Raw genomic sequence first — 22,589 nt, 5'->3', positions numbered from 1 at the left:
TGCTGCTCTACATCATTTTTCTTTTGACTCGCTCCAAGTTAACGGTGCGGCCACTCACATGGGTCCCAGCAGTGCCAGTCTTTTTGGCAGTTGCATCAAACTCTTTCACCGCCCAGTCAACGACTGTGTCAGGGCTGCCTCCTGCACCCGTGCAGAATTCATCGATCTCAATAACTTCACATTAACTTTCACCTTGGCCTCAAATTCACCTGGACTATCTCTGTCACCTCTCTCCCCATTCTTGATCTCTCTGTCTCCATCACTGGGGATAGACTATTGACTGACGCCGACTATAAACACACCAAACCCCACATTTATCTGGATTATACTTCGTCCCACCCTGCCCCTGGCAAAGATGCCCTTCCCCACTTTCAATTCCTCTGTCTCCTCCTCATCTGGTCCCAAGATGAGACCCAATATGAGAATTTCCATTCCAGGACATCCAGGATATTTCTTTTTTTTTTGTGAACGTGGTTTCATCCATTCCATCATCATAGGTAAATCCCCCACTCGCATCTTTGTGTCCCATACTTCTACTCCTCCCAGAAAGAACAAAGATAGAGTCCCCCCTCATCCTCACCTTTCACCTAACCAGTTGGCGCATCCAACACATCATACTCCAACATGATCCCACCACTAATCACATCTCCCACCCCTTTCCACCTTCTGCATAGACCGCTCCCTCCGCAACTCATCCAAACCACCAGCTCCCCAGGTACTTTCCAGTGCAACTGCAGTGGATATAACATTGACACTATAACCCCCCCCCCCCCCCCCCCCCCCCCCCCCCCCCAGTGATTCCAGCAGTCCTTCCTGTTGAGGCAGAGGTTCCCGTGCACCATCCGTTGTTCCCGATGTGGGCTTCCTGTACATTGGCATGAAAAAGTGTAGACTCATCGACAGTTTCATTGTACACTTGCACTCAATCCGGCAAGGCCTACTGGATCCCCTGGTTGCTAACCATTTAGACTCCCATTCCCACACGGACCTGTCTGTCCTGGGCCTCCTCCATTGCCAGTGTGAGGCCACATGGAAACGGAAAGAGTTCTCATATTCTGTTTGGTTAACTTACACCCCAACAGTTGGTTAGGCAGATGGATCCAATCATTTGCCTATCAAAGGCCCCCCTCGTCTGTGTCAACCTATTGCCTGCCACGCTTTGTCTTGCCTCTCCCCGCGCTCTCCATCAGCCTGAAGAAGGGTTTCGACCCGAGGGGTCTCCAGAGATGCAGATGACACAAAGCTGGGTGGCAGTGTGAACTGTGAGGAGAATGCTATGAGAAAACAGGGTGACTTGAACAGGTTGGGGGAGTGGGCAGATGCAGTTTAATGCGGATAAATGTGAGGTTATCCACTTTGGTAGCAAAAACAGGAAGCCAGATTCTATCTAAATGGCGTCAAGTTGGGAAAAGGGGAAGTACAACGGGATCTGGGGGTCCTTGTGCATCAGACTATGAAAGTAAGCATGCAGGTACAGCGGGCAGTGAAGAAAGCAAATGGCATGTTGGCCTTTATAACAAGAGGAATCGAATATAGAAGCAAAGAGGTCCTTCTGTAGTTGTACAGAACCCTAGTGAGACCACACCTGGAGTATTGTGTGCAGTTTTGGTCCCCTAATTTGAGGAAGGTCATTCTTGCTATTGAGGGAGTGCAGTGTAGGTTTACAAGGTTAATTCCCGGGATGGCGGGACTGTCATATGCTGAGCGAATGGAGCAGCTGGGCTTGTACACTCTGGAGTTTAGAAGGATGAGAGGAGATCTCATTGAAACATATAAGATTGTTAAGGGTTTGGACACGCTAGAGGCAGCAAACATGTTCGCGATGTTGGGGGAGTCCAGAACCAGGGGCCACAGTTTAAGAATAAGGAGTAAGCCATTTAGAACGGAGGCGAGGAAACACTTTTTCTCACAGAGATTGGTGTCTGTGAAATTCTCTGCCTCAGAGGGCGGTGGAGGCAGGTTCTCTGGAGGCTTTCAAGAGAGAGCTAGATAGGGCTCTTAAAGATACCGGAGTCAGGGGATATGGGGAGAAGGCAGGAACGGGGTACTGATTGGGGATGATCAGCCATGTTCACATTGAATGGCGGTGCTGGTTTGAAGGGCTGAATGGCCTGCTCCTGCACCTATTGTCTATGTCCTGCTGAATTAACCCAGCACTCTGTGTCCTTTATTTTAGTTGCGTTCTAATCCGTCTTTTATAATTGACATACATTTGATCTTTTCTATTTCTCTAGCTTCTGTTCAGTTGCCGTGGCAGAGAGCTGTGTCCCACAACAACAAAGTGCCGTACTACATCAAGTAAGTTTACGTAGCATTATGGTGACTGCCTGGGTGGAGAGAGAGCTGTGATTTACACATGGCATGGACAGCGGTAAATTGCCACAGGTTAAAGTTACAGAGGAGGTTCATGGATATGGACTCAGACGAGTGAAATGTTGTGATATCAGTGTTTGCCGGATGGGATTTTTCAACGCTCATTGTTCATTGCCCATCTTTTTGCCGGGACTAAAGAACAAGTTACATTTGCACTATATATTTCTACCTTCCAAAACAATGTAAGGATTGCCTAGTTCCAATGTTTTGCAATGTTCACTTTAACCCTTCACCATCCCTTGGAATCTTTGAGTCTGGATGTAATAATACTCAAAATACAAAAGAGATGTGTTTATTCAGCATACAAAGTAACCGAGGTCTGTGCTGAATTCATTCAGGATCTCATACATTATAACGTGAGGTCATTCAGCCTATTGATTTTTTTTGCAGTTTCGCAATTGCAAAATTCAATAATCTATTCTATAATATATTCAACTATAATCCTATTGGGTCTCAACGATTCCTCAAGGTTCCACCACTACCCGCACACTCATCGGAGCGATTTATAATGATCTATTATTTGAACAACCCACGCATCTCTGGGCTAGCTGGTCACTGGGAGACTCCACACAGACTGCTGTAGAAGTAGTAACTAAACTTGCGGTTGACACATTGGGGCAGCTGGTAGAGCTGATGCCTCACGGCGCCACAGACCCAGCTTGAGTCCCAACCGTGGGTACTGTCTGTGTGGAGATTGCATGTTTTCCCTGTGACTGCATGGGTTTCCGAAAGGTGTTCCTCCAACAACCCAAAAATGTGCAGATTCGTAGGTTAATTGGGCTGCTATAAATTGACCCTGGTGTGTAGGGAGTGGCTACAGAAGTAGGACAACATGGAACTAGTGTGGACAGGTGATTGATGGCTGGCGTGGACTCGGTGGGCCAAAGGGCCTGTTTCCATGCCGTAACTTTCAATTCAATGAACCGGGATCACTGGAATTGACGCACCATCACTACCAGCTGTGCCCGTATTTTACGGTTTTCATGTTTAACGCACAACCTCTTTCTGAATAAATTTGTGATCTTTGCATTAATACTGCAAATGAAGTGTTTGTTTCAGAGACACCCATCTGAGAAAGATCTGATTTCAACTTCATTCTTGCATTAATTTAGATAAAGACGTTTGATTCAGTGGGAATAAACTTCCCAGATTTACCTTCAGCACGTTGAATAATTTTGAAAATAATTCTGTGGTGTTTTTGTCAACATTACCTGATAACCTTTCTCACAAGGAGGAAGTACTGTCATAACACTTAAAGGCAATACTTCAAAAAAATGTGGAGCAATCTGATGACATTTGGGGTTGAGACCCTTCTTCAGACTGAGAGTCATGGAAGAGGGAGACGAGAGATGCAGAGAGATCTAGAACAAATGTGTAAAGTCCAAAACCAGATTTTTGCAGCTACATGGCTTCTCACTTGGACGGTTATTGTGTGTGGTGGAACATGCTGCAAAAAGCAAAATGATTGCAGCCTTCAGATACTCAGCTCCTTCTCATGCTGTCCTAACGGCCTTGTAACACTTGTGCTTCTAGAGGCTTTCTCACTATTTCAAAATGTTCCAGATGATCGGAATCGGGGGATAAAAAAAAAATTTGATCACAAAACTGACTAAATAAAATTAAGGATCTAAATAATGATTACATTACACGTGACAATAAACTAAACTAAACTAAATTGTCCCCGGTGTGTAGGATAGTGCTAGTATGCGGGGTGATCCCTGGTCTACATGGACCTGGTGGGCTGAAGGGCCTGTTTCCACACTTTATCTCTACAGTCTAAAGTAAAGATCAATGAGAATTCAATTTATTTCTTTGAGAAAGCCTGTCGGGTGAATGGAAACCAATGAGCAAGTTTCTCCCACCCTCTGGTTGAAAAGACAGAAATGATAATGAGAAACAATGACAATGATGTTGATAAAAGCAAGCAATGGTAACATTGAATTCCATCAGGTTATGTTCACAGGAGGAATTTGTTATTTAGCAAGTTTTGTAGAGGTTAATTCTTCCTGAAGTCTATTATTACTTATTTAAATAATGAGAGGGCAGCCGACAATCCTCTGGGCGTTGTCAATGGCCCTCTGGAGCGCTTAAAGACTTCAGGAAGAATAAAGACTCTTAAAGACTTCAGGGAGAATAAAACGGACATGGTACCATTGACTATCAGAGGGGACTGTGTAGAGAGGGTGGCGGATTTCCGCTTCCTGGGAATCCATATTGAGGAGGACCTGACGTGGGGCGTGAACACCACTGCGCTGCTGAAAAAGGTCCAGCAGAGACTGCACTTCCTGAGGGTGCTCAGGAAGAACAACATCACTCAGAGACTGCTGCTGTCCTTTTATCGGTGCTCCATTGAGAGCATACTAACATACTGTGTATGCGTGTGGTACACCAGCTGCACAGCGGCTCAGAGGAAAGCGCTCCAGAGGGCCATTGACAACGCCCAGAGGATTGTCGGCTGCCCTCTCCTTACCTTGGAGGACTTACACAGTTCCCGCTGCACCAAAAAATCCCAGAGTATCATAAAGGACATTTCCCACCCCGGACACTCCCTGTTTGAACTGTTGCCGTCAGGCAGACGGTACAGATCTACAAGGACAAGGACGAACAGACTAAAAAACAGTTTTTACCCCACTGCTATAAAAGCACTAAATGTAGCTGCCAAGGAACGCAGGGGCGAGACATACTAAGGGACTGTGGTACACTGTGAAATCGACAGAAGGATGGAGGGTTGGGTGTTTATGCGTGATATTTTTGTGATATTTATTTTAGTTGTTTATCTTTTAATATTTTACCTTGTATGTATCGTTAGCTTTTAGAAATGTTTGAATGGTGCACTGACTGGCTGACATTTTTTAATTTCGTTGTACATGGTTCATGTTACAATGACAATAAAGAAACTATTCTAATGCAGGAAAACTACTTGGAAAAAATCAAAGATTCTGACATTATTGCCTACTTCGTACACTTCACTAAGCTTGTAGTATTCTTTCTGGTGTATCTTTTCTACGAATTTAACATTTTGGAAATGTGGATTTGCTAATATGTACATGTCAAAAAATAAACTTAATTTCAGAGGAAAGAGAATTGTAACAATTCAGCATGGTAAGAATTGCATGCAATAACATGAAGGAGGTCATTTAGAATCTGAAGCCTGGGCCACCATTTAGTTAAATCACCCGTTTATGAGATTGCATCCATCTTACTTTGTTATCTCCCTTGATAGAAAACTGAAATCTATTATTATCAATGTATAAAGCTCGAAGTGTCCCAATATGCACATCATTTTGGGTAAACGAACCGTATTTTCCACGAGCAGTAGTAAAAAAAACTTACGGATCTCATTCCTAAATATTTCAGATTTAATTGTGGATGAAGGATTAAAAAGAGAGTTGATCTGTGTATTCTCTTTCCAGCCACCAGATTCAAAGCACCTGTTGGGACCATCCAAAAATGACAGAACTTTTCCATTCATTGGGTAAGTGTGTAAAATATCCTTCTATTATTGGTGGAGTTGTGGAAGATTGCCAAAGGATACAGCAGGATATAGGGCGGTTCAAAACATGGGTAGAGAAATGGCAGATGGAGTTTAATCTGGACAACTGAGAGGTTTGCACTTTGGGAGGTCAATTGTTAGAGGAATGGATTAGAGGTGAGGATTAGAGGATCTGGGCCAAATGCAGGCAAATAGGACTAGCTTAGATGGGGAATCCTGGTCGGCATGGACCAGTTGGGCCCAAGGGCCTGTTTGCGTATTGTATGACTCCATGATCCTTTGAATGTAGAGAATAAAGGGCCTGTCCCACGGCGATTTTTTTCGGCGACTGTCGGCATCATATCAGTGTCGCCAAAAGATTTTGAACATTTCAAAATCCAGCAGGGACAAAAAAAAATGTTGCGACGCTTGGAAAAAACACGTCATACATCATCATGCGGCAAACTTTTCGGTGACCTGATAGGTCAGTCAATGATGTTGGCAGTCGCCGAAAAAAATAGCCAAGAGGGACAGGCCCTTTAATGGAAGACCCTTAAAACCATTGATAAACAAATGGAAGGTACACAAAAAAGCTGGAGAAACTCAGCGGGTGCAGCAGCATCTATGGAGCGAAGGAAATAGGCAACGTTTCGGGCCGAAACCCTTCTTCAGACTGATCGGGGGCGGGGGCGGGGGTGGGCGGGGACAAGAAAGGAAAAAGGAGGAGGAGCCCGAAGGCTGGGGGATGGGAGGAGACAGCAGGGGGACTGAGGAAGGGGAGGAGACAGCAAGGACTAACAAATGGATCTTGGGGTGCTAGTTAATCAAAGGAAGGATGTGGAAGGGTTAGAGAGGGTGCAAGAGAGGGACCATTAGAGGCTGATGTGTGGCCTATTAGAAGTTTTTAAATGATGCAAGGCGTGGATATTGGGAAATTATGCAAGGCTTGGTGGATTGCCAGTCTTTTTCCTCAGGTGGAATTATCAAGTACTAGGGGGCAGCTCTGTGGCACAGCAGTAGAGCTATTTGTGTGAAGCTTGTAATGTTCTCCCCATGACTGCATGGGTTTTCTCCAGGTGTCCCAGTTTCATAGAGTCATACGGTGTGGAAACAGGCCGTTCGGCACAATTAACCCACTCCTACCCACATGCACCATCTACACTAGTTCCACCTCCCTGCGTTTGGCCCATATCCTTCTAAACTATCCAATATGTTTTAAACATTGTGATAGTACCTGCCTCAACACTGCACCTGGCAGCTCGTTCTATATAAGCAGCACCCTTTGTGTAAAAAGTGTTGCCCCTCAGACTCCTATTAAATCTTTCCATCCCTCGTCTTAAACCTATGTCCTATGGTTCTTGATTCTCCTAGTCTGGGTCAAGATCTCTGTGCATTTACCTAGCTATTCCTCACACGATCTTATTCACATCTATAAGTTCACCCCTCATCCTTCTGCATTCCAAAGAATAAAGTTCTACCCTGCTCAACGTCTCCATGTAGCTCAGGCTCTTGAGTCCTGGCCATAACCAGGGACCACAGTCTTAGAATAAACGGGAGGCCATTTAAGACTGAGGTGAGAAAAAACATTTTCACCCAGAGGGTAATGAATTTGTGGAATTCCCTGCCACAGAGGGCAGTGAAGGCCAAATCACTGGATGGATTTAAGAGAGAGTTGGATCTCTAGGGGCTAGTGGAGTCAAGGGATATGGGGAGAAGGCAGGCACGGGTTATTGATTGGGGGACGATCAGCCATGATCACAATGAATGGCGGTGCTGGCTCGAAGGGCCAAATGGCCTCCTCCTGCACCTTTTTTCTACATTTCTTTATAAATGTAAATCTTCTCTGCACCCTTTCCAGCTTAACAACATTTTTCATATAACAGGCTGACCAAATTGAACACAATACTCTTAATGTGGCCTCATCAACGTCTTATACGTGTACTCCTAGATCCCCCTGTTCTGCAATGTTCCCCAGAGACCTGCCATTCACCATCTGTCCTGTCCTAATTATACTTCCCAAAATGCAACACCTTGTATTAAACTCCATCAACCTTCCTCAGTCCACCTGCCCAATCGATCCTGTTGCAATTTTTGATTACCATCTTTCCTATCTACAATACCACCCACGTTAGTGTCTCTGCAAACTTACTAATCATGCCTTGTACATTCCCGGTGGACTCGGTGGACTGAAGGGCCTCTTTCTGCGCTATTTGTTCTTAAAACTAAATCTAGCTTTAAGGTGAGAGGGGAAATATTTAAACGATATTCGCGAGGCAAGCTTTTTCATAGAAAGTGGTTGGTGCCTGGAACGAGCTGCGGAGGAGGTGGTAGAAGTAAATATGATATCAAAGTTGATGATGCATTTGTACAGGCATGTGAACAGACAAGGGTTAGAGGTATATCAACCAAATGAAGGCAGAATAGTTGTTCAAATCGGCATCATGGTCGGCACGAATATGGTGGGCTGTAAGACCACTGTGCTGTACTGTTTTATGTTCTACTATTGTAACAGAATGAGCCAACAAGAGTGTAAACAATACAATACAACTTTATCCCAGGAGGGAAATCAGTCTGCCAACAGTCATAAAACAGAAGATCCATGAAACATAAAATTAAAGTGACGAGTGGAAAGGATTGGGGATGTGCAAACAATTGAGTTTTAAAAATGTATGCAATGTCTGTTCACCAACAGACTATTTAAATGGGAATGATTCAATTTATCATCCCTTCTCTTAAAATGTACCATCACTGTACATGCTGTCAATTGCATCTGAAATAAAGAATACATACGAATAATACTTATTTTTGTTTTCTTTCACTTATAGAAACATAGAGAAACATAGAAAATAGGTGCAGGAGGCAGTCATTCGGCGCTTTGAGCCAGCACCGCCATTCATTGTGATCATGGCTGATCGGCCCCAATCAATAACCCGTGCCTGCCTTCTCCCCATATCCCTTGATTCCACTAGTCCCTAGAGCTCTATCTAACTCTCTCTTAAATCCATCCAGTGATTTGGCCTCCACTGCCCTCTGTGGCAGGGAATTCCACAAATTCACAACCCTCTGGGTGAAAAAGTTTTTTCTCACGTCAGTCTTAAATGGCCTCCCCTTTATTCTAAGTGTGGCCCCTGGTTCTGCATTTAAAGGACAGAGAAGAAGCAGCATGGCTTCACTTTCTGCCATTGTTTTCATCTATGTCCTCCGAGAAGTGGTTCTGATTTATCCTTCAACCTTTTTAATAATAGCATTTTGTTTTAATTGCAGGTGATTTAAATAACGTGCGGTTTTCTGCTTACCGGACTGCTATGAAGATCCGCCGACTGCAAAAAGCACTGTGTTGTGAGTTGCCTCCATATTCTGCTCTCCAATAATCTCCAGCTTTATTGTAAGATTCTTAAAATATTTATTTACATGTGTAACAAATTGCAAGTTGTAAGAATTTGCAACAATAGGGAGCCAGCTAGATTAGAGTTTGCATCTTCAATGTTAGTTTTAGATGTACAGCACAGAAACAGGCCCTTTGGCCCACCGAGTCCGCACCGACCAGCGAGCCCTGCACAGTATCACTATCCTACACACATTAGGGACAATTTACACATACACCAAGCCAATTAACCTGCACACCTGTACATCTTTGGAGTGTGGGAGGAAACTGAAGATCTCGGAGGAAACCACGAGGTACGGGTAGAACGTACAAACTCCGTACAGACAGCACCCGTAGTCGGGATCGAACCTGGGTCGTTGGCGCTTCGAATGCTGTAAGGCAGCAACTCTACTGCTCATATAACCATATAACAATTACAGCACGGAAACAGGCCATCCCGACCCTTCTAGTCCGTGCCGAACACGTATTCTCCCCTAGTCCCATATACCTGCGCTCAGACCATAACCCTCCATTCCTTTCCCGTCCATATAACTATCCAATTTATTTTTAAATGATAAAAACGAACCTGCCTCCACCACCTTCACTGGAAGCTCATTCCACACAGCCACCACTCTCTGAGTAAAGAAGTTCCCCCTCATGTTACCCCTAAACTTTTGTCCCTTAATTCTCAAGTCATGCCCCTTGTTTGAATCTTCCCTCCTCTCAGCGAGAAAAGTTTATCCACGTCAACTCTGTCTATCCCTCTCATCATTTTAAAGACCTCTATCAAGTCCCCCCTTAACCTTCTGCGCTCCAAAGAATAAAGCCCTAACTTGTTCAACCTTTATCTGTAACTTAGTTGCTGAAACCCAGGCAACATTCTAGTAAATCTCCTCTGTACTCTCTCTATTTTGTTGACATCCTTCCTATAATTAGGCGACCAAAATTGTACACCATACTCCAGAATTGGCCTCACCAATGCCTTGTACAATTTAAACATTACATCCCAACTTCTATACTCAACTTGAATACAGTTTAATCAGTGTGTTTAGTTTTGAGATGTAGCATGGAAACAGGTCCTTCGGCCCACCGAGTCCATGCCGACCAATAATCGCCACTAGTACTATCATACACTCTAGAGACAATTCATGGGTAATTTTCGGCCCCATTTCCGTAACCGGCTTCCCTCTCCGCACCAAACATCCCATAGCGGAGCAAAGACACTAGTGCGGAGACGGAAGCTGGTTATGGAAACATCCTCTTAAAAATAAAAGTTCTTCTCCTCATTTTCAGAATTATAATTTATTAACACAAACTGTTCTCCCGCAATGTTGATTACACGTCGGGTCTGGTCGGGTTACTGAAGGATGGAAAAAAAAGGCCCACGTTCCTCTCCGTTGCATACTACACGTCAGCCCATTGCATTTAGAAGGAGTGGTCTATCTTGCTCCGCTATAGGGAGCAATGGAGGAACCCAGGACAGAAAGGTTGATGTGGGAATGGGAAGGGGAATTAAAGTGTTTGGCAACTGGGAAGTCAGTAAATAGTCACACAGAATCACACCAGCATTCAGCATCATTAACAACTTTAGTTAGATTTGAAAGTCATATTTTTGGATGAGGTGACGCATGTTTGTTATCCCAAATATTTGTCAGAGTCACTTTATTTAGTTCTTGAATAAAAAAATATAAATGTGAATTTTGTTCAGATTGCTTAAGTAAATTCAATTTTATTTAATGCTTGCAGTGGATCTGCTGGAACTGAACACAGCACATCGTATTTTTGAACAACATAAACTTGTACAAAATGAGCGGCTCCTAAATGTGACGGAGGTGATCAACTGTTTAACAACCATCTATGACGGCTTGGAACAAAACCACAAGGATTTGGTTAATGTGCCACTCTGTGTTGACATGTGCTTGAACTGGCTGCTTAATGTCTTTGATACGTAAGTACTGCTTCATCTACATTACTTCAATGATTTCATAGGAAAGAGTTGCAGGAGGAGGCCATTCGGCCCTTCGAGCCAGCACAGCCATTCAATATAATCATGGCTGATCATCGAAAATCAGTACCCTGTTGCTGCTTTATCCCCATATTCCTTGATTCCATTAGCCCTAAGAGCTATATCTAACTCTCACTTGAACACATCCAGTGAATTGGCCTCCACTACTTTCCGTGGCAGAGAATTCCACAGATTCACAACTCTCTGGGTGAAAAGGTTTTTTCCTCATCTCAGTCCTAAATGGCCTACCCCTTATTCTTAAACTGTGAGCCCCTTGTTGAATCATATTGAATACATTTTATTAGCCAAGTATATATACATGCAAGGAATTTTCATGTATGCATGTCCATGCATACATGTATACATTGGTTCTGGACTCCCGCAACATTGGGAACATTTTTCCTGCATTTAGCCTGTCCAATCCCTTAAGAATTGTATATGTTTCAGTAACATAACCTCTCATCCTTCTAAATTCCAGTGAATATGCCCAATCGATCCATTCTTTCATCATATGATAGTCCCGCCATCCCAGGAATTAACCTGGTGAACTTACACTGCATTCCCTCAATAGCAAGGACGTCCTTCCTCAAACTAGGAGACCAAAACTGCACACAATACTCCAGGTGCAGTCTCACCAAGGGCCCTCAGTCGCAGTAGGACCTCCTTGCTCCTAAACTCAAATCCTCTCGCAATGAAGGCCAACATGCCATTTTGCTTTCTTCACTGCCTGCTGTACCTGCATGCTTATTTTTCAGTTAGCCTCAGGATAATTAAACTAGTCTAAAGAAGATTCCTGAACCAAATCGTTGCCTGTCCTTTCCCTCCACAAATGCTACCTGCCCCACTGAGTTCATTCAGCACTTTGAGTTTTGTATACGACTCCAGCATCAGTCTCTGTCTTAATTGAACTATATTGGATTTTGATCCATTCTTTGTTTGCTAAGTATATCTGGTCACCAGGATTGGTGCTAATACATTTTATGTAATATTTTGTTTGTCAATGACAGAAAGTAGTTCAAAAAGAGAATTTTAAATCAACTGTTAAAATCCATGAAAAACACCAACTATCCCATAATGGCATATCCTGCTTGGGTTGTTCTTGGGGGTCATTGAAAGGATCAAATCTCTGTAGTCTTACCACATCTGGTAATGAACAGTCGAAGAAAACTCCCATTCTCATCGTTAGTGGCAACAAAAAACCTGGTGTTCACCAGAAAAGGGACAAGTGGCATCCTCACAGATTCTCACCAGGCTGCTACACCAAGAAATCGGCAAGAGCAAAGGCAACCTTTGACCAGAAACATTCCCGTTGTGCTGGAGACATGGGTGCTGTCTGTGTACAGTTTGTGCATTCTCCCTGTGACCGCATGAGTTTCCTAAGAGTTGCTCCAGTTTCCTCCCACATCCCAAAGACATACAAGTTTGCAGGCCTGAAGAAGGATCCCGATCCATTTTCTCCAGAGATGCTGCCTGACCCGTTGAGTTACTCCAGCAACTTGTATCCTGTTTCTTGTTTCTTCAGTATAAGTTTGTTGGTTATTTGTACAGAAACAGGCCCTTCTGCTAATTGTCCTTAGTGTGTGGGGCTACGAAAGTGGGATAACATGGAACTAATGTATGGGTGATCGATTGGCTGTTGGCAAGGACTAAGTGGGCCAGAACCCGTTTCCACGCTGGATCTCCAAACCAAACTAAACTTCATAAAGTCATAAATACAGTCATTCAGTACAGAAACAGGCCCTTCAGCCCAACTCGCCCACACTGCCAACATATCCCTTCTCCACTCGTCCCAGCTGCCAGCATTTGACCGAACGTGCCATCTTTGGAAACACTATTGTGAATCTTTGCTGAACTGCAGCTATGCCAAGTGCATATATTTGTAGGCAAGGGCACAAAACTGTCCACAATATTCCAACTGCATTCACCCCAAGGATTGCAGCCAAACATACTTGCACCTGTATTTAAATCTTATCACCCTAGTCTAACATTTGCTTTCCTGATTGCTTGCTGAATCTACATTTGGTTTTCAGTGATTTGTACAAGATCACTCCGTGTGTTTTTTTAAACCAACGTTACTATATTTCAGCATTTCTCTGCTTTTCAGTATTGTACACCAAATGGATGACCTCACTTTTTTTTCCAATTTGTATTCTATCTTCCACATTCTCACCCATTCACTCAGTCCCCTTAAAGTCTCTGTTCCGGCAATTAGTTAATTTACTATAATCAGCAGAAATAACCCTGACAACAGACCTCTGGCCTTTAACCTTCATCAGTCAGAGTGTTGAGTAGAGAAGTTGGGAGATCATATTGCAGTTGTGTAAGATGTTGGTGAGGCCACATTTAGAATATTGTGTTCAGTTCTATGCACCATGTTATAGGAAAGATGTCATTTGTGGCCACTGTTGTGACATCCTATGTAATCAATAATGCAATACCTCCCACTTCTTTTTACCCACTCCCCCCCCCCCCACCTTTACCACTCCTGAAGCATTTGTACCCGAACAATAAGCAGCCAGTCCTGCCCCTCTCTTTCTGTATTGGCAACAACATCCCGGTCGCACGCACCCATCCATCCACACCTTGAGTCCATCTGCTTTATCGTTAAGCTTCCTGAATTAAAATATCTGCAATTCAAACCTTCCCCGCTCTCTGCCTTTCTCCTGCCTATTCTGTCCACTAATCTTTCATTCATCACTATTCATACCACCTTACAGCTTTTCACCTACCTGGGTCTTGCATAGCATCCCACCCCGCTGCCAATCTAGTTTAAACCTATCCATGTTGGACGAGCAACCCTCCTGCCAAGATATTGGTCAGGCCCCCCAGTTCAGGTGCAACCCATCCCTCTTGTATAGGTCACCCCTGTGACAGAAGAGATCCCAATGGTCCAGAAACCTCCTGCACCAATTCCTCAGCCACATATTTATCTCCACTGTCTTCCTGTTCCCACCTTACTAGCATGTCTTTTTGTCAGTACCGAGGATACATTAATAATTGAAGGTAGACAAAAATGCTGAAGAAACTCAGCGGGTGCAGCAGCATCTATAGAGCGAAGGAAATAGGCAACGTTTCGGGCCAAAACCCTTCTTCAGACTTGTGGGTAATAATTCTTAATCTTAATAATTGTGGGTTTATTTAAAATATTTGTTTGTTAGTAAATAAAAGCCCATCCAATGAGTTAATAGCAATACAGCGTGGAAACGGGCTCTCTGGCCTACTGAGTCCGCGACGATCGCCCCAGACACTAGCACTATCCTATACACACGAGGGATCATTTACTATGTTACTGAAGCCAATTAACCTACAAAACCGTACGCCTTTGGAGTGCGGGAGGAAACCGAAGCACCCAGGGACAACACGCAGTCACGGGGAGAAGGTACAAACTCCCCACAGACAGCACCCGTAGTCAGGATCAAACCCGGGGCTCTGGTGCAATAAGGGTGGCACCTTTACCAGCTGCACCACCGTGCTGCTCTGTGCCTCAGTTGCTGACTTTATTTCATTGACAATTCAGTTGAACCGTTAAACATATCAACTGGTTCAGGTATGTTTCCATCCTTCTTTTGGTAGTTATAACCAACTGAATATTTTGTTTCGACATTATATGTTCTTTTGAATCAGTGATTTCAGTGTTCAGTGATTTCCAAATTGTTTTTTAATTATTTAAGACAAACTGTTTATTTTACATATAATCTGGTTATTGCGGTTTTTTTGTGGGAATGGTTCCAACAATTTTCAATACAAAATTGTGGCCTTTCAAAATGAATTTGTTAATTTACTAGGTTTCTCAGTTTTTAGGGTTTTAACTAGATTTATCACAGATAGATTTCAGACTTGATCTATTTCATTGTGCTCTAATGAAGTGAACAAGATAAATGGGTGGCTGAATCTTTTGGGTTTATTTAGATGAGAGGAATCTACTTGGCCATTCCTGCTCAGCCAGCTTCAAATTTGTCTTGTTGAGTCTCATTGTCTATACGCGAGCAAAAAGATAACAATGGCCTGTTTCCTTTATCATCATTACTTTTTTGCATGTATCTCTCTCTCTGTATCAATAGACAATAGGTGCAGGAGTAGGTCATTCCGCCCTTCACTGTGATCATGGCTGATCATCCACGATCAGTACCTCGTTCCTGCCATCTCCCCATATCCCCTGACTCCGCTATCTTTAAGAGCTCTATCTAACTCACCATCTATTGCCGTCTATATCTCTTGTTTCCCTTTCCCCTGACTCAGTCTATGAAGGGTTTCGACCCAAAACGTCACCTAATCATTTACTCCAGAGATGCTGTCTGACCCGCTGTGTAACTCCAGCTTTTTGTGTCTTATCTTCCTGCTCAACTTAAGCAGTTGCTGGATGGAGGTTGAGTATGAACCACAGAAATTGGTGAACCTGACACTACCTCTCCCCTGCGGGAGTACTGAGCTGTTCCAATGTGGCTGCTCTCATCACCCAAACTGCTCGATAATATGAAAAAGCAACATACAAAATTGAGTTAGCGATCCCCACACACTAACATTATCCTACACACACTAGGGATAATTTACAATTATACCAAGCTAATTAACCTACAAACCTATATATCTTTGGAGTGTGGGTGGAAACTGGAGCTCCCGGGTAAACCCCACGCAGGTCACAGGGAGAACGTACAAACTCCGTACAGACAGCACCCGTAGTCAGGATCGAACCTGGGTCTCTGGCGTTAAAAGGTAGCAACTCTACCGCTGCACCACCGTGCTGCCCTAATTAACCTACAAACCTAAACCTAACTAAGGTACAAAAATATTGAGGGATAAATATGTACTTCCATTTAATCCGCATATGTAAAACAGTACTCCAATGCCGTACAGGTTTGTAGGTTAATTGGCTTGCTTAAAATGTAAAATTGTCCAAGTTGGCGATATGCAGAGGACTGCCTTGCCGACTACAAAATTCAGAAGGTTCAGAAGGTATTTGCTTTTTGAAGAGTTAAACTCTGAACAGGCCAATGCAGAGTGGACCTCTGCTACACTGAAATCTATAAAATCTATCTGTTCTCTTCTACCAGGGGTAGGAGTGGAAGAATCAGAGTGTTATCTTTAAGGTTTGGATTGATGTGCCTATCCAAGGGTCTTCTGGAAGAAAAATACAAATGTGAGTATTTGACACTCCCTGCAGCGACAGGGTTGTGTGTTGTTTCACTTGAAGCAGATGGGAAGCTGAGTGCTGGAACACTCAGTGTAGATATGAAGACCACTCACCATTTTACCAAAGAGGGTTTACCATTGCTCACACTTGAGAACGTACATTCTTTGCACTGTGGAGAGATTTAAATGAATGCCATTACACTATCCATAACTATGTCTCGCGGTAGACAAAAATGCTGGAGAAACTCAGCGGGTGCAGCAGCATCTATGGAGCGAAGGAAATAGGCAACGTTACGGGCCGAAACCCTTCTGGGCCGGCAGAAGGGGCTGAAGTGGCAGCCGGTTCTGCTGTCGGGTTTAAGATTTTTTTTTAAAGCCTCCTGCCTACCTTGAGTAATTAACTCACGGCATGTGCCTGATCCCAACATTTAAGAAACGGTTAGGTACATGGATAGGACAGGTTTGGAGGGATATGGACAAAGAGCAGGGAAGTGGGACTAGTGTAGCTGGGACATGTTGGTCGGTGTGGGCAAGTTGGGCCGAAGGGCCTGTTTCTACACTGTATCACTGTATGACTATGGTGAAAGTCCTCCGCAACTCCTTGGTCCACTCATCCCCTACCATCCAAACCACCACTTCTCTGGGTACTCTTCCTTGCACCCGCAGGAGATGCAATACCTGTCCCTCGCCTCCAACCAGGGACTCTGACAGTCCGAAGAAGGGCAGCACAAAAAACTGGAGAAACGCAGCGGGTCAGACAGCGTCTCTGGAGAAAAGGAATAGATGACCCTTCTTCAGACTGAGAGTCAGGGGAAAGGCAAACGAGAGATATAAACAGTGATGTAGAGAGATGGAGACAATCCTTGTTACATTTTTGCATAGGTGACCCGTTGTATTGTCAAACACATTTAATTGTACCGTTGACCTTGTGTTAACCTACATATGAGAAATAAAACTGAATTGAATTGAATTGAGTTACTCCAGCACTTTGTGTCTACCTTTGGTATCAACCAGCATCTGCAGTTCCTTGTTTCTATCCCCTGACAGTCTTTCCAGGTCTTTCCCCCCCCCCTCTCTCATCCCCTCCCCCACCCCCCCTCTCCTCCTCCCCTTCCCCCCTCTCTGCTCACTCCTCCCCTCCCACCCCCCCCCCCCCCCATCCCTCTTCACCCCCATCTCCCCCCCCCCTCTTCCCCTCTCTCTTGCACCACCCCCGCTACCCCTCTGCCACCCACTCCCCATTCTCCTCCCCCTTCCCACCCCCCTCTCTCTCTCCCGCTACCCTGCTCTCCCTCCAAATCTCTCCCGTTTCCTCCTCCCCCTCTCCCCTCCCCCCCCTCTTCTCACCCCTCTCCCTCCCCACCCCGTCTCCCCCATCCCCCCACCCGTGTGTTTGGGGGTGGTTAGTGTGAGTGTGATGCCGTAGCCCCCCCCCCCCCCCTGCAAACCCGCGTTGGGGAAACAGACCCGACGGGTCTGCACTTGGTCTAGTGACAAATAAAACTGAATTGAATTGAATTGAGTTACTCCAGCACTTTGTGTCTACCTTTGATATAAACCAGCTGCAGTTCCTTGTTTCTATCCCCTGACAGTCTTTCCAGGTGAGACAGATATTCACATGCGCCTAATCCAAATTCATCTACTGCATCTGGTGTTGTGTCGTCTCTCCTGTTCATCGGTGTGACCAAACGTAGACTTCGCGATCGTTTCACCGAACACTGGCGTTAGGGCATCTTAGGCCTGCGGGAGCTCATGGTTGCCAAACATTCTAACGTCCCTTCCCGTACTGATCTTTCTGTGTTGGGCCTTCCCCAATGCCAGAATGAGGCCACACACAAAACTGGAGAAACAGCACCTCGTATACTGCTTGGGTAGCTTACAACCCAACAGTGTGAACATTGAATTCTTCGACTCTAAGTAACCCTCCCTGAAGTCCGGCTGATCTTGCTCCCATCTCTCCTCCTCCACCCACATTCCTTCCCCTAAGCACGATCCCCGCCTTATCAATCCTCAAACAGTTAACAACACACTAATCCTTTTGTCTCACACCTTGTGTGTGTGTGTGTGTTCGTCCCTGGCCTGCTGTGTCTAACCATTTGCTATCTAAACCGCCCCTTCACCTGTGGTCACCGATGCTATGCTCTGTCCCACACCTCCACTCTTCTAAGTCTCTTTCCCCCACCCCTGCAATCAGTCTGAGGAAGGGTCCCGACCCAAAACGTCACGTATCCATGTTCTCCAAGGAAGTTGGCTGACCCACTGAGATACTGCAGCATTTTGTATCTTTAAGGGGCTGTCCCACTGCGGCGACCTGATCTGCGAGTTTAGAAGAGTTTGCCCTCGACTCAAACTCGCAGCATGGTCGACACGTGGTCCTAGGAGGTCACTGGAATGAGGTCACTGGAACTCTCCTTCATGCTCAAGGGAAGTTCACGTATACTCGCGGCCTCAGCTAGGTCGCGGAAAAATTTTCAGCATGTTAAACAATTTTCTGCGAGTAGAATTTGGTCAGCATGGTCCCTTTTAACTCGTAGTGCAGTGGAATGGGGTCGCTATGTAGTTACAGGCAGTCGAGGGCAGCCGTAGGCAATCTCCTTCACTGACCGGGCATTTTAATTGGCTCATTGGAGTTTTCAGGACCAATGAAAACCGGCCGGTAGGTAAAATGCCCGCTAAACTTTATTATGTTGTCTGTCATCTTAAAAGTGTCTCCACTCCTTCTCTCCCCCCCCCCCCCCCCCCCCTTCTCTCCCCTTATCTCCCCCTCTCTCCCCCCCCCCCCCCCCCTCCCCCCCCCCCCTCTCCGCGCTCTCTAAAGGACTTACTGTACACTGTGCAGCTGTCATTTACTTTCCTCTTCATCGCGGGTGTGAATTTCAGACAGCGCTCCCCCGCTTTCCCTGGCCCCCGCCTTTGCGATGTGTGTGTGTGTGCGGTCGGTCGGTCGATCCAGCTCGAGGTTTTCCAGGCGAGTGCCCTCGAGCTTGAAGGTCGAAGACAATCTTCTTAACTCGTGGATTAGGTTGCCGCAGTGGGACAGCCCCTTTACATGGTGGAAGTCTCTTGCTTGTGTTGCTTTCATTGCCACAATGTACACTGGAACACTGTGGAACCTGTAACATAAAATTGAATTTGATATAAATTAGTTCATGGCAATTATTGATACAAAATGATAGAGTCTGAAGAAGGGTCTCGACACGAAACGTCACCCATTCCTTCTACCTGTCCATCTATTCCTGCTGCCTGTCCCGCTGAGTTACTTCAGCATTTTGTGTCTATCTTCGATGTAAACCAATATCTGCAGTTTCTTCCTACACAGCTCCTGGCAATTAACAATTACAAAGCTGAGTTTAGTTTAGTGTAAAGATACAGCAGGAAAGCAGGCCCTTCGGCCCACCGATTCCATACCGACCACCGATTCCTGCACGCCAACACTATCCTACACACACTAGGGACAATCTACATTCATACCAAGCCAATTAACCTATAAGCCTGTACGTCTTTGGAGTGTGGGTGGAAACTGAAGTTCTCGGAGAAAACTCACGTGGTCACGGGGAGAACATGCAAACTCCGTAAGGCAGCACCTGTAGCCAGGATCGAACCCTTACAGTTGTAAGCACAGCAGGGCAGCAACTCTACCGCTGTGCCGCTCGCAATATGAACCACAAGTTCAAAACAATTGTATTATAACTGCAAGCCATATTCATGGCCTAAGATTCTATTTTTACAAAAACCTTTTCATCACAACATTAAGCAGATGACAAAACAAATTCATTTTCTAAAGATGTACATAAGAAGTGTCAGACGATTCTGATATCATATGGATTTTGCTATTTCAAAATTGACTGAAGAGTGTAGAAAGGCGGATGTAAGAACTGTACTGTTGACATTGTTAATATTTTGCAGACCTTTTTAAGCAACTAACGGGCCCTATAGATGAGTGTGACCAGCGGAGCCTAAGCCTCTTGCTGCATGATGCAGTGCAGATCCCTCGCCAGCTGGGAGAAGTTGCTTCCTTTGGAGGGAGTAACATTGAACCAAGTGTCCGCAGTTGCTTCCAATATGTAAGTTTGCTTCCAATTGACTCCAATTCCTTTTTGATGAGGGCCGACGTCATAACTTTTTCTATTATCTGATATTGATTAATATAGGAAATGTGAGAGGTCTAAGGATTGTAAATTGTATTTTCAAACATTTTGGGATGACATTTTTTGTACCAGAACTTCGCTAAGAACTAAAAAGAAACGTACAAGATTTTGGAGATTGAGCCTTCTGTTATCATTTAAGATCAGTAAAAATGAATAGCCTTTCTCGAACATTCTTTAACATTACTCAAGATGCTGTATAACCTTCCAACATTCAGAGCCATCCTACCAACCACTGTAGAGCAGTCATGAGCTACTATCTACCTCATTGGAGATCCTTGGGGTGGGAGATTGCAACCTTCACGTGGTCCGCCCTGTTTCGACGAATGCAATCAACCCGGCGTGCACAATCAAATAAGATCAAATAGAACAAGTTGTCCAACACTTTAGGCTGTGCACGCCATACGCAAGAAGAAGAAAAAGATTGGAGATCCTCAGACTATCTTTGATCAGACTTTAGTGGACTTTATCTTACACTAAATATTATTCCCTTTATCATGTATCTGTACACCACGGATGGCTCGATGGTAATCATGTATAGTCTTCATGCTGACTGGACAGCACGTGACAATAAACTAAACTTTTTTTGTTGATGGTAGTAAAAACACCTTCTCAAAAGATGCAGTACTGCTTTAGAATCATATTTCTTATAAACCAGCCTTCCCTCACTCCTATCCTTCCAATGTTGACGGGCTCCCTTCCTCTTGAAGCTTTCCCCCACTCCTGGTCCTTGGAGTGCCTGGCTCGCCCTCAGCTGCCTTGCCAAAATGCGGTATCTCTCAGAGCTCTTGAAAAAGATTGACAGCTTTTGACTTGGAATCAGTCTTGAGCTCCAAAAACGACTACTACTATATTATCCACTGCTATATCTATGATATGATATATATATGATATGCCATTTATTGTCACTATACATGTACAATGAAATTAAAAGCTGCTCGTACTCAGTGCATACATATAATTTAGTACAAAAAACAAGAAACAGAAAACAAAAACAGAAGGGAGAAGGGAGAAGGGGGGGGGGGGATAGGTGCACAATTCTGCGGCGCTATATACATATATACAGATGGAAGTCCGGGTGTTGGGCTGTGAAGTCAGTGCATGTGTGAATTTGAATTAAGAGTAGTTACAATTTTCGGAAAACAATTATTCCTGAGTCTATTTGTCCTGGATTTGATGCACCTATAGCGCCTTCCAGAGGGCAGCAGGTCGAACAGTCCAAACGCAGGATGGGAGCTGTCTTTGATGATATTCTTTGCCCTGCTAAGGCAGCGGGAGGTGTAGATATCCATCAGGGAGGGGAGAGGGCAACCAATGATCTTCTGTGCTGTCCTAGTTACCCTCTGAAGCCTCTCCCTGTCTGCCATGGTGCAGCTGCCATACCATGCTGTAATTCAGTATGTCAGCAGGCTCTCGATGGACGAGCGGTAGAAGGTCTGCAGCAGGTTAGAGTCCAGGTTGCGCTTCCTGAGGACCCTCAGGAAGTGCAGCCGCTGCTGAGCCTTCTTGATGACCGCTGTCGTGTTGTCTGTCCAGGAGATATCAGCAGCGATATGGACGCCGAGAAACCGGAAGGTGTTGACCCTCTCCACGCACTCGCCGTTGATATGTAGGGGGACTGCATACAACAACATATTGAAGGCTTTTTAATGATGTTAATGTTGTACAAACTGCCCATTCATGTATTGGTTTGTAAACCATGGAAGATGACAAGCTATGATGAAATATTAATGCGGCTGGGATTTCTGTTTTTATAGGCTCAGAACAAATCGGAGATTAATGCCAAACTGTTTGTGGAGTGGATGAGATTGGAGCCACAGTCCATGGTGTGGCTGCCTGTTCTACACCGAGTAGCAGCTGCTGAAACAGCAAAGCATCAGGCCAAGTGTAACATCTGTAAAGAATGCCCCATCGTAGGCTTCAGGTGAGATGAGCAACCTTGCATGGAGTAATATGATGAAAAAACAATAATCTATATTTTATCATCGTCTGCTTTGACCTGCCATTTTCACACCTTACCCTTCAATAACTCTTGTCTCCCTCTCTCCTGACTCTCAGTCTGAAGAAGGGTCTCACCCCGAAAAGTCATCTATTCCTTCT

General features: G+C 44.7%; 1 protein-coding gene across 1 annotated transcript in view; it reads left to right on the top strand.

The window, feature by feature from the left end:
• Positions 1–22,589, top strand: part of utrn (utrophin) — a 382,291-nt gene that overhangs the window by 322,003 nt on the left and 37,699 nt on the right. Inside the window, 7 exon segments of the mRNA XM_055639965.1 lie at positions 2,235–2,298; positions 5,787–5,848; positions 9,110–9,184; positions 10,956–11,157; positions 16,266–16,351; positions 20,251–20,408; positions 22,247–22,413. Coding sequence (XP_055495940.1) covers positions 2,235–2,298; positions 5,787–5,848; positions 9,110–9,184; positions 10,956–11,157; positions 16,266–16,351; positions 20,251–20,408; positions 22,247–22,413 — 814 coding nt within the window.

The sequence above is a fragment of the Leucoraja erinacea genome, chromosome 8 (assembly GCF_028641065.1).
Source record: "Leucoraja erinacea ecotype New England chromosome 8, Leri_hhj_1, whole genome shotgun sequence".
Taxonomy (NCBI): Eukaryota; Metazoa; Chordata; class Chondrichthyes; order Rajiformes; family Rajidae; genus Leucoraja; species Leucoraja erinaceus.
Note: the sequence above shows the minus strand (reverse complement) of the source record. Positions and strands in the feature narration are given on the sequence as shown.